Source organism: Chiloscyllium plagiosum, chromosome 20, assembly GCF_004010195.1.
Source record: "Chiloscyllium plagiosum isolate BGI_BamShark_2017 chromosome 20, ASM401019v2, whole genome shotgun sequence".
NCBI classification, from domain to species: Eukaryota; Metazoa; Chordata; class Chondrichthyes; order Orectolobiformes; family Hemiscylliidae; genus Chiloscyllium; species Chiloscyllium plagiosum.
The window spans coordinates 54455394-54473225 of record NC_057729.1 but is presented as its reverse complement, the minus strand read 5'-3'; the positions used below and the strand labels follow the sequence as shown (position 1 = coordinate 54473225).

The 17832-nt window shown below is 41.7% G+C and overlaps 1 protein-coding gene across 3 annotated transcripts in view; it reads left to right on the top strand.

Moving 5' to 3' along the window:
* Positions 1–17832, top strand: part of LOC122560297 (ubiquinol-cytochrome-c reductase complex assembly factor 1) — a 106658-nt gene that overhangs the window by 35231 nt on the left and 53595 nt on the right. For all 3 annotated transcript variants that reach the window (XM_043710865.1, XM_043710866.1, XM_043710867.1), the window contains exon 6: positions 16523–16631. In XM_043710865.1, coding sequence (XP_043566800.1) covers positions 16523–16631 — 109 coding nt within the window. The remainder of the gene's footprint in view (positions 1–16522; positions 16632–17832) is intronic.

Sequence of the window (17832 nt, the reverse complement as noted above, 5' to 3'; positions counted from 1 at the left end):
TATATTAGCATGGATTGCTCATTAATGGAAGGCAAAAAGTTGGGATACAAGATGATAACTTGTCCTATTAGTGTGCTACAGGGATTGGAGCCACAATTATTTACAACATATTAATGACTCAGATGAGGAAAGAGTGTTTGCAATGACATTTTTAAAAAAAATTGTGTAGGCCAGTGATAAAGATGGCGCAGAGTCCACAAAGCGATAGAGATGTTAAGCTAGTGCGCAAAATCATGGCAGATGGAACAAGTGAGGAAGAGTAGTGGAGCTGAATATTATTTAAATGAAGAAAACTGCAGAAAAAGTCACAAAACTGAGGGACTTTGGAGTCCTAATCCAGGAGTTATTAAAAGCTAGCATTCAAGCTCAGCAGGAAAGCAAATGGAGTGTTAGCCTTTGTTTCAAAGGGAATGGAGCATAAAAGAAGAAGATTTTGCTAAAATGATTCAAGGTACTAGTCAGACCACAGCTGGAAAACTGTGAACAACTTTGGGCCCTTATCTAAGGAAATTTGCACTTCTCTTGGGGGCAGTCCAGAGAAAGTTTACTATGTTGATAGTAGGAATGGACGGTCTGTCTTATAAGAAGAGGTTGAGCCTGTATTTAGTAGAATTTAGAACATTTAGAGGTGACCTCATCGAAACATGCAAGATTCTTAGGGCATTTAACAAGGATAGGAACGATTTCTTCTGCTCGTGGGAGTGTCTCAGACTAAAGACATCATTTAAGTCAGAGATGAGGATGCATTTCCTCTCTGATGGCAGTGACTCTGTGGAATCCCTTTCCTCAGTTTGCTGTTGAGGCTGGATTGTTCATTATATTTAAGGCTGAGCTAGACAAGTTTCTCATCAATAAAGGAATGGAAGATTATAGTGAAAAGGCACGAACGTGGAGTTGGGGATTATCAGATCAGCCATAATCTGATTGAATGGTGGAGCACATTTGATGGGCTGAATGACCTACTTCTGGTCCTTTTTTTTAAATAATCTTATAGTATTGGGAAAATTTGAGTCTGGAGGTATTGAAAATCTGGGTTAGGATTAAGTGTCTGTATTATCCTGTAACCAGACATTTTGCAAGCAATGAACTTGTGACAGCTGGTCTGGTCTCTTGGCAGTGGTAGGTGAGAGAGACATTTTAGGGCTCTTGTGACAGCATGTGCTATCCTTACCTTTGAATCAGGAGGCCCGGGTTCACATTAAACCTGCTCAAGGTTGATAAATATCTGAAAGACAATTATATAAATGATTTGGATGTGACCATAAGAGGTACAATTAGTAAGTTTGCAGATGACACCAAAATTGGAGGTGTCATGGACAGAGAAGAAGGTTACCTCAGATTACAACAGGATCTTGACCAGATGGGCCAATGGGCTGAGAAGTGGCAGATGGAGTTCATTTCAGATAAATGTGAGGTGCAGTACTTTAGGAAAGCAAATCTTAGCAAGACTTATATACTTAATAGTAAGGTCCTAATGAGTTGTGCTGAACAAAGAGACCTTGGAGTGCAGGTTCATAGGTCCCTGAAAGTGAAGTCGCAGGTAGGTAGGATAGTGAAGAAGGCGTTTGGTATGCTTTCCTTTATTGGTCAGAGTATTGAGTAGATTAGATTATTTACAGTGTGGAAACAGGCCCTTCGGCCCAACAAGTCCACACGGACCTGCCGAAGCGCACCCACCCAGACCTATTCCCCTACATTTACCCCTGCACCTAACACTATGGGCAATTTAGCTTGGCCAATTCACCTAATCTGCACATTTTTGGACTGTGGGAGGAAACCGGAGCACCTTGAGGAAACCCAAGCAGACACGGGGAGAATGTGCAAACTCCACACAGTCACCTGAGGCGGGAATTGAACCCGGGTCTCTGGCGCTGTGAGGCAGCAGTGCTAACCACCGTGCCACCCACAGACTTTGCCTATTTATCCTATCCATGCCCCACTCTACACAGATAGTCACCGGAGGCTGGAATTGAACCCAGGTCTCTGGCGGTGTGAGGCAGCAGTGCTAACCACTGAGCTACCGTGCCGGTACAGGAGTTGGGAGGTCATGTTGTGGCTATACAGGACATTGGTTAGGCCACTTTTGGAATATTGCGTGCAATTCTGGTCTCCTTCCTATCAGAAGGATGTTGTAAAACTTGAAAGGGTTCAGAAAAGATTTACAAGGATGTTGCCAGGGTTGGAGGATTTGAGCTACAAAGAGAGGTTGAATGGACTGGGGCTGTTTTCCCTGGAGCGTCGGAGGCTGAGGGGTGACCTTATAGAGGTTTATAAAATCATGAGGGGCACGGATAGGATAAATATACAGTCTCTTCCCTGGGATGGAGGAGGTCCAGAACTAGAGGGCATAGGTAAGAGGGGAAAGGTATAAAAGAGACCTAAAGGGCGACCTTTTCACGCCGAGGGTGGTATGTGTGGAATGAGCTGCCAGAGGAAGTGGTGAAGGCTAGTACAATTGCAACATTTAAAAGGCATCTGGATGGGTATAAGAATAGGAAGGGTTTGGAGGGGGTATGGGTCCACTGTTTTAATGAGGCAGTTCAATTAGTAACTCATCACCTCTTTGAAAATGACAGAAAGGAAATTCCACACAAGTGTGTGTCTGCTGATATTCACATAACTAAATTTCATAGCAGTAGTTCAAATGGATTTTATGTAGCAGTACAGGAGATAATCTGCAGAGGTCTATGTTATTACCACCATATTACTCATATTTAGATACAATTGAGACAGGACAAGTGGGAGGAGGCAAGAGGGGATGGAATATATTTTGCAGAAGCTGTGATACAGGAACAATAACCATCTCTAAAATTAAGTAGTGTTGTAAAATCAATTAAGCTATGAGCAACTTCAACAAGCCCAGAAAATCCTTTCACAACAAGGTTTAATGAACTCCATGAATGAGCCATTGCAGTATTATCAGGCTGTGCCATAAACCACTAATTCCAAAAGGAAGTTTCTGCCCAAATACCAAGCTCTATGAAACATTTTTTGTCAATCAGCACTCATTTGTTTTCATGTGGTTGTTTTAATGGCTTTGATTCAAGTTCTGAATGTTTTTCTTCTAATTTAATTGTTGATATAACATTTTTTTTCAGAAAAGCAGCACTTTCAGTTGAGGCTTTCAATGACAATTGACCACTGTGTGAATGTTTCTTTTAATCAGGACCCATGATAAGTTAAGTTTGCGAAATGGTTAATGCAAGGAAAAGCTTGTGACAGACACCATAATAAACGGCAGCACTTTGAAAGAAAATGGCCAACTTCATTACCTCACCCCCTCATAATCTCTGATTAACGAGGCTAAAACTGTCCAATACGTCAAATGGATGGACTGCTGTGGGTGAGAAAGTTTTGTATGAGTGACGTGATTTATTTAAGAAATACACATGGGGTGGGGGGGAGTGGGTGTTAGAGATGCAGAGAAAATGATTGACCCGTGTTTTTCTTTTGGTAAAATCTCCTGAAGTCTTAACATTGCTCTTTCGTCTAAATGTTCTTGTATCTCCAAGCAATTCGGGAAGGATTATTTCCACAGATGGCTGGTTGTTTATATTGCTAAAGGGCAAAGATGCAGAAACCACAGGCATTTGACAGTTTTGTTAGAAATGCAAGGTAGAGTTTGTCCCAGTAGCTTAGTGGTCGTAGGGCTCCATTTCCTCAACCAACTGATTGTGGGTAAGGCTTGAGTGTTCCTTTGTAACCCTCAATTACAGAATGATATCAACCTTCAAGGCAGTTACTCAAATACAGATCAAGAATCATGCATGTTTTTTGGAGTTGGAGAAGGCAGGGAGAGAGAACCTAGTCTTTGTGTACTGATGGATTTTATGGGTGGCCCATCAGATTGCCAGTCAATAAAGTAGCTTTACAGAAGGCTAGATATTAACCAGAGTTCTAGGAGGGCGAATGTTTAATTTTTATTCGTTCCCTGGATATAGGTATCACTTCCAAGAGTAGTCTTTGTTGCCTATCCCAGTTGCCATTATGATTGTGGTGATACTGAGGTGATACTTTTGCAGTCCATGTGGTGTGGATACTGCCACATTTCCTGAATCTTGACTCAATGAAGTTATATGTCTAATTCGGGATGTTGTGTGATTTGGATCTAAACTTGAAGGTGATGGTCTTTCATGCACCTTCTATCCCTGTCCTTTCAAATGTTCAGGGTTATGGGTTTGCAAGTTGTCGTTAAAGAAACCTCGGCAAGGGACTGTAATGTACAATGCCATGATGGCCGGAGTGAATGTTTAAGGTGGCTACAGATGGCCTGCCAATTAAGTCTTTGATGTTACTGAGTGACTTGAGTGTGTCAGCCACAACTTAATTTGCAGCACTCCTGCCTCTGAGTTAGAAAGTTGTGGGTTCAAGTCTTGCTGCAGGACTTAAGCAGAAAAATCATCATTGACATTCTAGCGAGGTATTGCCTGAGTGCTGCATTGTCAGCGATGTATTCTTTTGGATCAGAGGTTTAACCCGGGCCTCATCTGCCCTCTTGAGACTCCCAGTTGGAGAATGGTTGTCACCTTTGGAACCGTCTTCAAGCTCCATTTGTGTACTTCACTCAAAGAAGCAGCGTGGCCTGAAAGGAGGATCGGGAAGGACTTGTTAAAAATCAAGTCTTGCCCTTGAAGGATTGCAGTAATGTTTCACTTGACTAAGTGATCTGCTGCAGTACCAAATCTAAAAAAGAACTTGCAGTTAATATGATCTTTCACCTCCAGTGAGTGACCCAAAGCAGAACATAGCTGAGGGAATACTCCTTTCAAAGTGTAGTCTCTATTATAGGAAGCATGTAAATTACTCCCCTACTGTTCTGCATGATAATGCTGCACATCGCCTGAGAGAACAGAAAGGGATTTAACATTGCATCCCAAAAATGGCACCTGCTAGAGTGACGTTTGAACCCCAACCCTTTCCCTCAGGCAAAAGTGCTACAGCTGACCCTTGGCTGAAAGAGTTTGCATTTTAATAGCACCTTTCCTGATCTCAGGAGGTACCAATTGCACATGATCCAGCAATGCAGTTCTTCAGAGAGAGTAATGGTCCAAGTGAAGGTTTTTTTTTTCTGTTCATTCCTGGATGTTTTTGTCCAAAACTCTGAGTAGTGATGTCATTGGGGGTACCAGCATGACTAAGTGTCTGGCTGTAACAGGAAGGGAGCTAAGTTAACACGTAAGAAGCAGTCATTAATCTAATGGGGCTCACCTTAAGTGTGTTATTTCAGCTCTGCCTGGTGTCAAGCTCAATCCTCCGATGATATCAGTCCTTGCAGTTTTAAAATCTAAATAACAGTAAAAAAGCAATCGAACAGCACATAATTGCGCCTAGGTGATTTTTTAAGTGTAATTTTAAAAAAACATCACTTCGAGACGTTTCCACTTTTCTTGAGCAGCGCAGAAGTGTTTTTTTTCCATAAAGTCTCCTAAATCATGCACCTGCAAGTGGGTAATAGCCTACAGTTGAGTCTGGGGAAGTTATTAGAATGAGATTTTATGCATGTTAGGAGGGACCCCTAGCTTGTTTTCCATCCTCTTTGCTCCCTCCCCTGCATCCTTATTTATCATCTACGTACTTTAGTGAATGTTTGGGGAAAATCACGATCTTTTCTGGTTCTTTTCAGTACTTTCACACAGCAGAACTGGTGATTGTTGTTGAGATGTGTGACTAAAAGAAAAATATTACTGTTGATAGAATAATGGTTACCTGGGAGTGATTACATGGTGTAATCTAATCAAGTGGCTTAGAGATCTTTATGAGAGGAGACCTGGCATTTCAGGTGCCTTTTCCTGTGTGAATATGCCAGTGGGCAATAACTTTTTAATTTTAAAATGTTTTTCTCTCATCAATCTGTGATTGTACTACAGTCACGTTTGATGATTCATAATTTTTGAATTGTTAATGTGGTTGAATTTCCACTGCTCCCTTTTGCATCTTTTGGTAGTAAGCTCCAGAAATATTAAAGGGGATTTATGATCCTGTTACAGCAGGTTTATATTAAGAAAATCTGTGGCTGACAGCACTGGGCATACAACGACTCTTTATAGACACTAAAGTCAACATGTAACACAATCCTGATGGCTCGCTCAGAGTTGCAGGGCACCAATTAAAGAAATAATTTGCATTTATGTAGTGCCTGTCATGTTTAGATGTCCCACAGTACTCTATAACAAATTCATTATTTTTAAGTGCCTGGAAGTGACTATCTCCAGTGAGAGAGATCCAGCCATTGCCCCATGATATTCAATGTCACTAGAATCACTGAAGCCCCCTCTATCAACATCTGACAGGATGCCATTGCCCAGAAACTGAACTGAATCAACCATGTAAATACAGAGCAGGGCTGAGTTTGAGAATTCTGAGGTGACTAACTCATCAACAGCCTGCCTACTATCTAAAAGGCAAAAGTCAGGAATGTGATGGAATATTCCCCACTTGCTTGGATGAACAACATGCCGGGAGCTTGGCATCATCCAGCCTGCGTGGTTGGCACCCTATCCTCCAACCTAAACATTCAGTCTCTTCACCACAGTAGCAGCCACGTCAACTATGTAACTCATGAAGGCTCCCTCAACAGAAACTTCCAAAGCCAGAAGGGCAAGAACAGCAGGCGCATGGGAACAACAGCAACTGCAGGGTCCTATCCAAACCACTCACCATCCTTACTTGGAACTGTATCGCTTCCTTCATTGTAGCTGGGCCAAAATCCTGATACAACCTCCCTAACAGCACTATGGACATACCTCCACCTCATGGACTGCAGCTGTTTCTGAAGGCCACTCAAAACCACCACCACGAGGACAGTCAGGGATGGGCATTGAATGCTAGCCCAGCTATCATTGCCACGATCCATTAGAGAATAAAAACATTGATGTAACATAGGCAAGGCACCAGAGTTAATTTGGACAAGCAAGGTACCTTTCATAGCAATGAGCCTGTGCAAAAGAACGGCATTTGGTCCATTGGGTGTATACCGGAAATTAATAACCATTTAATTTGTTTTGATTGTGGAACGACTGTTGGTTCAGACATAAGTCAGTACTCTTCAAATGGTGTCTTGGGATCCACTTTGTCTACATGAATGAACAGGCTTGACTGAAGTTTAACATTCAAGTCAGAACATACGGCCTCCAATATATAAAACTCCCTCTGTACTGCACTAATGTGTCATTTTGGATTATATACAGAAGTGGGACTTGAACTAGTGGTCTTCTAACTGTTACTGAAGCAAAATGATACTGGAGGCAAAGGATTCAGCTGATGTATGATCCCGAGAAACAAATTGAGATAATGTTCAGCCTGATTCTTGCACATTTTAATTCTTTGATAATCTGGCAGTTTACAAAAAGATAAGCACTTCAAAGTCATTTGACAACCTTCCTCTGTGTCGACTCATCGTTCCCCCTCATGTGACCATTGCAGTTCAAAGTGAAGGCATAGCCCCAGCCTTCACTGAGTAGCTGACGATGGATAACAAAATGCTGGCTTAGCCGGTGTCAGTGCCAAAAACAGATTTTTTTTTATTTAAAATGCATCAATTGACCAAGTGTAATTCATTGTCCATATCTCTCATTTCTTCCCTCACCTGAGATTTTTTAAAAATTCCCATGATTCCATAGTATGTTTCTTACAGACACATGTGAATATTCAATCCATATGCAGCCAGATAGTATTTCATGGTTCAGGTACCAATTAGTAGGCTTCTTCCACAAGGATTAAATTGTAGTCCTTCAGTATGGGGGCTTGTTCCTATATAAGTTCTGATAAATCCAGCCCCATAATTGATTTTGTTATTTCCTGTGACAGAGATGTTTGGTTACATTGCTAGTACCTGATTATCTCAGTTAAAACTGTAGCAGGAGTGCAAGCCAGAATCTCAGTTCAGCATGGTATCCTCTGCCATCAGTTTAAAAAAAAATTACCCTTCTGTACCCCCCTGTTCTTCTGTAAACTGGGCAAGTGGTTTGGCCCAGCAAATATTTTCACATCAAACCCTGCAAATTCCCACTCACCTCAAGTTCTTTTTACTGTCAGGGAAGCTGTTGACGCTGTGGTAGTGCCATTTTCTGAGCAGTCATTTACTCCATCATTTCATGTGTCCTTCCAATGGCACAACTTATGGTCTGTTCAAAGGCTGTGACATGATACAGGTTTAGATCAAAAGGGCATTGGATAATTGTATGAATATAAGAAAAAAAGCCAGGCTAGTTAAAAACAGGAAGAATATGGAACTAGTAAGTTTGTGTAGCCATGACAACCTTACTTGCTCAAATCATTCTAAAACTTTGTGGTGGCTGTCACTGAAATCCCATCCTTGGAACAAAATGCATCCCTAATGACACAAAAGCTTATGTTAACAACATTCATTATATCTTCAGAGACTTACTGCTTGGTTAATGCATTATACTTCTTTAAAATAAGGTTTAATCCATATGTGGAAATCATTACACTACTGTTGTAATGTTGCCTTATTTAATTCTAACGCGAAGCTCAAGATATTGCCCAAAAGTTAACTTCTCTAATTTGAAATATTGGTGCACGGGGTTCAGCCCCTTGAGCCTGTACTGCTTCTTTTAGATCATTGTAAACGTATATCTTAACTCAATTTACCGTCCTTGTCCATAATCCATAATACCCTCATCTACAGTGGTTAGCACTGCTGCCTCACCGCGTCAGAGACCCGAGTTCAATTCCTGCCTCAGGCGACTGACTATGTGGAGTTCGCTCATTCTCCCCGTGTCTGCGTGGGTGTCCTCCGGGTGCTCCGGTTTCCTCCCACAGTCCAAAGATGTGCAGGTTAGGTGAATTGGCCATGCTAAATTGCCCGTAGTGTTAGGTGAAGGGATAAATGTAGGGGAATGGGTCTGGGTGGGTTGCGCTTCGGCGGGTCGCTGTGGACTTGTTGGGCTGAAGGGCCTGTTTCCACACTGTAAGTAATCTAATCTAATCTAAAGAAAATCTATCAGTCTTAGTTTTGAAATGTTGAAATGTTTGATCAACTCCGCTCAGCAGCATTTTGGTCAGGAAAGTTTCAGTTTTCCACTACCCTTTGTGTGAAGAATTGCTTCCTGGTGTCATCCTGTGAACATCCTGGTTCGAAGTTGAACGTTTTGCTCCCTTGTTCTGGTCTTTGCGTCATTGAGGGAAATGGAAACTGACCTCAAAATGTAACACTTGTAGCTTTAGTTAAGGTCTGCTTTTTTTAAAAAGTTGCTTCTGACATTTTACAGACACAGCTTGCTCAGGCATTACAATCTTGAGATATTTCTTCACACTTCCAAAATAAATAATATGTTTCACCCTGAACTCAAGTAAGAGAGTTTTCTTTTCAAAAATGTGAGAGATAAGCTGGACATCTTGGTCTTAGCTAGCTTTCCTCCAACTCAGTTTGTTCTTAACAGGCTTTCCTCCAACTTAACAAGATAACACATGTACTTTTCCAAGGCAGTAAGAGCCCCAGTAGAATCTACAGCAAAGCAAGCAGTTTTCACCACTCAGGCATTCTACAGAAAGCTTTGTTTAAAGAATCTGTCTCCAGTATCCACAATGAACTTTCAATGACCCCTTTTTCAAGAAACCACTCCAGGTATTTTCACAAAGAGTGGAATAAATCAATTTTCCACAATCCTTTAAAACTTAAGTTATCCAAGCAATGTTAAATATAAAAAGGTCTTTGTAACTGTATATGCTTAAGTAGCTTCAAATGAACAGGAAAACTGTGTGCCATAGTATTCAGGGCTGAGCATGTAATTATTCAATGTTCATACCATACTATAGGGAATTGAGATGAACTGGAATGCTGTTTCAAATAGCTGGCACAACCATGGTGAGTTGAGTGACCTCTTCCTGTGTAGTATAATTTTACAATTGTGCCCAATGCTGGCAATACTGGTAATAGGCTAGAGAGAAGAGTTTTGAGAATGAATCTTTGCAGCAGAAGAGCTGGAAGAAGCTTTGGCTTTTAGATTATTGCAGAGAGATCTTGTAGATGTACAAAACAGTGAATAGTCTTGAAACTATCTAACTTCAGAGATAGTCGTTGTTTCAAACTGCAGCCTGTATTTATATTGCACCTTAAACAAAGTAAAATGTCTGAAGGCTGTTCACAGATAAGCAATCTAACACTAAATCAATAAAGAAAGCTTTAAGATTTGTGATGAAAAATTAGCTAGAGGGAGAGGTTAAAGATGAAAAGGAAGAGAGAGGTGAATTTGCTAAGGAAATGGTGTGGCTCCAATGGTGGAGTTATGACAATGGATGGTCAATAGATCAGAGCTGGAAAGGCACAGAAAGAAGCTCTTCAGAAAGATGTCAAGATAAACAAAAATAAGTCTCTGAATCATTGGTGAACCTTTGATGCCAAGCTGGGTGGGGAATAGTAGGTCTTTCAAGAAGGTAATGCTCATCCATATTGTATAATGAACTCATTATCTTTGCTAATTCCCCATGTTTGAACTAGTGCTTTTAGAGCTGGTAAATTTACTTTGTGATATTATTTGTACCATTAGGAATACTGCTTCTGCATTGGAATTTTATGTATTTGAGGGAAAAGATGATTTGAGGGTATGACATAAGTGTTTATGCTTTGCCCGTCATTTGTTGGCTGTCTTGTCTTTGGCAGACGTTTAACTGCACTGAGTGCTGTCAAAAAGAGCCTTGACATTTTCATTGATTACAGTATAGTAGCAAATCAGTTAGTTGAAGGATGAACCCAAGGTTGGACAATATGCGGTTAAGGCTGTTAGCAGTCTGTGTCCTTCATTGTAACACTAGTGTTGGTACAGATGGTGAATGGCTCCCTCTAGTGACGAGGGGCAGCAAAATTGAATGCAACAGAGTCTGCTGCTTTAACACCACTGACAAAGTCAATATAGAGGTTAAATAAATGGGATTATTGTTGGTCGTGGTAGTATTTTATTCAGTGGTCATCAGTAATATATAAATGAATTCATGAAAGGTTCTGTATTTATGTAATACCTATTGATTGAAGGTAGGTATGTATAGGTATAGGGTATTGTTTGGGTGGTTATTTGAGCAGCCCTTGAGCTCTTGTGGCACAGCTAGTGTCCCTACCTCTCACCCAGGAAACCCGAGTTCAAGTTCAACTAGTTCCAGAGGTGTGTAATAATGTCTCTGAATAGGTTTATTTAAAAAAAACCTTAAACATATATAGGGCTCTTGTGATGGACTGGTAATGTCCCTACATCTGAGCCAGGAGGCCCAGGTTGAAGTCCCACTTGCTCCAGAGGTGTCATAACATCGTTGAACAGGTTGATTTTAAAAAAATTAGATTCTTCCATCATCAACTAACTAACAGGAATATAGACTTTTTTTTGGTCTTAGCTTGAAGTAATTCTGATCCTTTTTGCCAGATTAGTAATCCCTTATTAGCAAAAATGAAACTGATACCTGATTGGAAATCATCTTTGGAACTGTTTCAAGTCTTATCCACCCTTTTTGTGATAAACACTGCTAACTTCTATCTCAAAGGGATGGGTAGAGATTGGAACAACAAAGTCCATTATGGCATGAAGGTGGCATCTACAAGCATTTGGTAATTTTGAAAGAAATAGTGCAATGACAATATGATGTGGGCTGTGGCAAACAGAGAAGCAGAGAAACATCCTGCCTCAACATTCATTGAAGCTGCCAAGGCATCTTGGAGCTTCCAACTCCCTGGGATCATTCAAAAGCAGCAGGAGAGAATACAGCCTCACCCACCCTTCCTCCATTATAAACACATTTATTGGAGTAGGTTAAGCTGTAACGTGTGACCTATATGGACATACAACCAAGTCCTGGGTGGTGGTCCTTGCCCCAAACCACAGATGCAGTCATAATTGAACTCATCCTCAACCTGCATATAATTGATTCTTTGGTTCAAGGGAGCCTGTACAAACAGTGAAAGGATGCCCCAAAAATAACCTACACAGCTCTGCACTTCTCCTTGGAGAATGTGCGACCAATTGACCCATGTGGTGGTTAGCATTGAAATTTGCTCTGACTGCTTCAAGGGCCATCGACATGAAATTCACAATATCCAACATACCCTCAGAAAGACACAACTGCAGAACTTGCCCCAAACTCCAAAAACACCAGCTTCAACTGCCAGTTCTATGGCTGCCATTACTGATCATGTAGTGGATTCTACAGTCATGAGAGAAGTCACTTACAGCTTGGACCTAATTGAATTATGAATCTGCCATCAATGCATCAAATAACTGGATTTTCACTTTAACTACTTGATGATAAAGGACCATGCTGCATCAGGTTCAAACACGATAAAAGTAATTATGTTGTTGACTCATCACCATGGTCAATCTGTTAGTAGCTTTGATGTGGAAATACCGGTGTTTGACTGGGGTGGACAAAATTAAAAATCTCACAACACCAGGTTATAGTCCAACAAGTTTATTTGGAAGCACTAGCTTTTGGAGCACTGCTCCTTCATCAGGTGGTTGTGCAGCTACCTGAAGAAGGAGCAGTGCTCCAAAAACTAGTGCCTCCAGCTAAACTTGTTGGACTATAACCTGGTGTTGTGTGAATCTTAGTAGCTTGTCTAAACCAAATTCAGACACAAGGCAAGGAAAGTCCCCGTGGTGGTGAGGTTTTGAAAAAGTAGGATCAAATCACCTATTCCTGCCAAGTTGTGTTACACTTACAACATGCCATACCACATCCCACAACCACCTGACGAAGGAGCAGCGCTCCGAAAGCTAGTGCTTCCAAATAAACCTGTTGGACTAGAACCTGGTGATTTTTAACTTTTTAAATGCCATACCCATGTTTACTCACGTACTGATTCCCAGAGTATTACTTTCTGAAAGACATCTAATTTGCCCTTGAAGGGATCAGCACTGTTTCACTTTCTCTAAGAGAACTGACTCTATTGATTGACTACCTTCTCACTGAAGTGCTATTTCTGTGGATGAGGTTTTAATTTTCTTCCCTTGAATAATTGAAAAGATAGGAGAAAGTGAGGTCTGCAGATGCTGGAGATCAGAGCTGAAAATGTGTTGCTGGAATAGTGCAGCAGGTCAGGCAGCATCAAAGGAACAGGAGAATCGACGTTTCGGGCATAAGCCCTTCTTCAGGAATGAGGAAAGTGTGTCCAGCAGGCTAAGATAAAAGGTAGGGAGGAGGGAATTGGGGGAGGGGGTGGAAAGAGGTCAAGGTGAGGGTGATAGGTCAGAGTGGGGTGGGGGCGGAGAGGTCAGGAAGAAGATTGCAGGTTAGGAGGAGATGACTTGGGGTGTGCAGTGAGAGAGGGACTCACTGAAATCTTTGTAGAGGGAGGAAGAGAGCTTCTTCAAGGAAGGCATCCTTGTAAGAGGATTCGCAGTAGGTTAAAATCTTTGAGGAGAAAGTGAGGTCTGCAGATCCCTCCCCCAATTCCCCCCTCCCTACCTTTTATCTTAGCCTGCTGGATACACTTTCCTCATTCCTGAAAAAGGGCTTATGCCCGAACTGTCGATTCTCCTGTTCCCTGGATGCTGTTTGACCTGCTGCACTGTTCCAGCAACACATTTTCAGCAGTAATTGAAAAGATAAATTAGCAGTCAGCTCAAATGCAACAAAATCCTACAGACTGTAATACACTTAGCCTTTTTGGTGATGTAAGTTAAAAGATTTGGAGATGCCGGTGTTGGACTGGGGTGTACAAAGTTAAAAATCACACAACACCAGCTTATAGTCCAACAGGCTTCCAATTAAACCTGTTGGACTATAACCTGGTGTTGTGTGATTTTTCACTAAGTTAAAAGAGGAATATTCACAGGTAGCACATCGATCTAAATCACTCCTCTTATTCAAATATTCCTGAAAGATTTTATTCTCCACGTAAAGCAGCAGTTGGCAACCTAGAAAGAAAGTAACCCTTGGATTTCTATTGCGTCTTTCACCATCTCATGGTGATGAAAAAGCTTTGAAACCAATTAAGTAGTTTTGTTTTAAAGTGTAGTCACTGTTGTAACAATGCTACCAATTGATACACAGCATGATCTCACCTACTGGTATGATAAGAACCAACTAACTGTTCCAGTGTTTTGATAGAACAGAAGTATATATTATTATAAAGAGAGATGTTGCTGAGTCTTTTCATCAGGACAATGCCAGAATGCCAATTTTCAAACCATCTCAATTTATACTAGTGAGAAATGTGCTGATTGCAACTAACTAATTTTTTGAAATAAATTGGGACCCTACAAATTTCGCATTGCTTTCTTTATGACAACCTTAGCAAATTTGAGTTGATGTGCCCAGTATTCAGCTCCCTTTTCTCCTGTGGTAAACTTGTGCTTGTTTGAACTTTGACATTCGTGTGTTGTGCTGATGAATACAGGGTGGAAAGTTTCAGCAATATGTGTCTCATTGCAAAAATGTTTGTGATTTTAATAGAGGGATAAATATGACCCAGGGCAATGGGGGAGCATTTCTGTTCTTCTAAATAATGCCGTAGGATCTTTTGTGTTTACCTGAGAGAGCAGGAGGGGTAGACTCAATTAGCATCAGTGTCGCTGTTATTGTTAGTCCTGATTGCATGCTGAAGTCTCTGAGATGGGGCCTGAATCCGTGACCATCTGACTCAGGTGAGAGTTTGACTCATTGAGTCAGGATTATGTTTTCAATCTGGAAATGAAACTTGAACTCAGCCTTCTGACCTCAAATGACCCAAGTCAGAGGCAGAAGTGCTACTGTGGAGCCAAATGCGTCTTCATGATTACTGAGATCAGCTTCTCCCACTTATAAGTAATTCACATAACAACTAGAAATTATTTTGTTTTTATTTAGAGTATGAAGTTGCTGCCAGTGGGTTAGTGTAAAACCATTCCTTGTACGCTCCCAGTTGGTGACATCACCACAAAATCTGGAAACGCGAATTCCGAAATGAAGTCATCCCGTGTGGCATGAGGATGTTTCTGTACAGGCCGAAATTACAGCAGCAGAGCTCCCAGTTGCAAATTCAAATTATGATGTGAAGAGTTACATAATGCAGATGCTTACATTACTAAAACTTGACTGGAAAATTCCTCAAAGTGAGACGTGCCATTTCTGCAGCTAACTGCCATGTGCCATGACAATTTTAACTTTGGTTCCTGGAGAGAATGCTGGTGATGTTCTGACTCTCCATTTCAGTGGAAAAGTATTCCCCAGGATTTATGAGGGCACCGTCCTGTTTTAACAGGATTGTTGTCTTCATTCACATTTCATTGAAAAAACTAATAAGTTCACGATTATTTCTGTCTGCGCTTTGATTTCTGTGATCCACCTGCTATCTATCATGCAGCCTCTTTCTTGTGACCCTACTCCTGTCTCTATCTTTCCCCTTTCTACCTTAGCTAAGCCTTTTGCTCTCTTTAGTACGGTACTTGATAAATTTCCTCGGTGCAAGTTCACTCTCATATTGAGCATATCTTTCTGTTGTTGGCTTTGCATTTCTTAGATTGAGCAGTACTTGGAACCACCTTTATTTATGCTTGTCGCTGAGTGGGACATAAATGAAGGAGGTACCTGCACTTCATTCAATCTAGTCTCCTGTATTCACTGGTCATAATGTGGTCTCCTCTACACTGGGGCGATAAAACACAGTCTGGGCAGGTGCTTTGCAGGGCACCTAAACTCTTTCTGCAAAAATGACCCCAAGTTTCCAGTTACCTGCCACTTCAATACCCCACCATGTTCCTGGGCCAGCGGTTCTGCCTCGGGTTTTCCACAGTGTTCCAGAGAAGCTCGACGCAAGTTGGAAGAGCAGCATCTCATTTTCCCCTTGGGGACTGTGCAGCCTTCAGGCTCAATGTTGAGTTGGATTGTTTTTAGAATGTGAACCCCTTCCATGTCTTGTACCAGGCTGGGTAGTGACATGGACTGCTTTTGTCTCAGCCAACCCATTTTCACCTCCTCACAGTCCCCATTGTCAGCATTTCTTTCTTTTCACGTTACCATTATCCATTCCTTTGTCTGCCCAACTGCTGTCCTTTCTGTCTGGGCTCCATCTCCACCTTTTACTTACTCATCGCCTCTTCCCTCCAACCCTGCATCTTCAGCATCTATACCACCTTTTCCCAGTTATAGTCAGTTCTGAAGAAGTGTCACTGGATCCTGAAACACTAATTCTGCTTTCTCTCCACAGATGCTGCCAGACCTCCTGCATTTCTCCAGCAATTTCTGTTTTTGTTTCAGATTTCCAGCATCTGCAGTTCTTTGTTGTGTAAATAGATTGTCTAGTCGCTGTATTTCCTGCTGTAAACCCCTCAATAACTTTTATTTACTTGGTCAGTTGGTTTACTGTATTGGCTCAGTGTCAAATTATGTTTGTTAACACTCTCATGAAGCACCTTGGGCATTATTCTGTGAGAAAAGGTGCTATATAAATGCAAAAGATTGAATTATTTTTGTCACTGGCATCCCTCAACTTGACCAGCATGCAGTATTTCTTTTTAAGAGGAAAACAGTGCTCCAAGTAGAGTCACTTTGGTTGATGATTAATCTGCCTTTTAGCCGAAGTATGTTTGTGTTTTTCTAGGATGGCCCTGGTGCGAATGAAGCAGGAAGGGCGAGAGGGAAAGTATATGTGCAAGTACATTGTGCACTCGATGTGGGAGGACTTGGAGCAACGGGGAAAAGTAATGGGGGTAAGTCAGTAACACATCTGGAAGAGCTTTCCCCTTGGATAAATAGTGGGTTACGTCAAATGTTGCATGTTACCCAATACTGCATCTGTCCTGGGGACCAGTCGACCTTGTGAGTGGTTAACTCGAGAGAAACATTGTATGGTATATGGGGTAATTTATTCCTTGCTGAAACTCCATCCTGCTTTTCAGAAATTTCTTTTTTAGCAGGACATAGGCTATAAGACCAATTAAGCAAATGAGCAAACTCACAGGGGGAGGTTAGGCTTTCTTCTAATGCAGTCAGTTATGATCTGGAATGCACTTTCTGAAATGGCAGTGGAAGCAGATTCAATAATAACTCCCAAAAGGGAATTCGATAAATACTTTAAAAGGAAACATTTGGACAACCATGGTTAAAGAACCAGCTAAGCCTGGACAGCTCTTTCAGAGAGCCATCACAGCTGTGACAGGCCAAATAGCCTATTGTGTGCTGTAAGATTTCTCAGTTCTGTCCTACATGTGTGTTTGGAAGCTGTGGATTAGAATGTACATGTTTAGCCATAAATACAAAGTCAAAGTACTTGAGCTGCTGGGAATCTGAAATATGACCCTTCGCAACCTACTTAGAGAGAGGGAGTAGAACTATTGCATGTTGAGAACCTTCTTCAGAACTTCTTTAGCCCCATGAGATGATACATACTTGTTCCTGCATCACCAGCTTTGGTGCACATTGTCAATCCTATATCTCAAGGCCCAATTACCAATTGGTACCTGGCCGTAGCTATTCACCTGTTTCACTACCAGGATTTTCTTCAGCTTTCAGGCTTCTGCATGTCAATCAGCACACAACTCTAAGCTTTGGTTAGATTTTAAAATGTACTGGGAGGAAGCAACCAGTGCAGGGACCCCCTGCGGCTGTTCCCCTCAAGAACAAGTATACCGTTTTGGATACTTCTGGTGGGGACGACTTACCAGGGGTAAGTAACGGGGCTCAGGCCTCTGGCATGGAGCTTGTCCCCGTTACTCAGAAGGGAAGGGTGGAGAAGAGCAGAGCAATAGTAATTGGGGACTCGATAGTTCGGGGCACAGATAGGGGTTTTGTTGGGAACGAGAGAGACTCACGTTTGGTATGTTGCCTCCCAGGTGCAAGGGTACGTGATGTCTCTGATCGTGTTTTCCGGGTCCTTAAGGGGGAGGGGGAGCAGCCCAAAGTCGTGGTCCA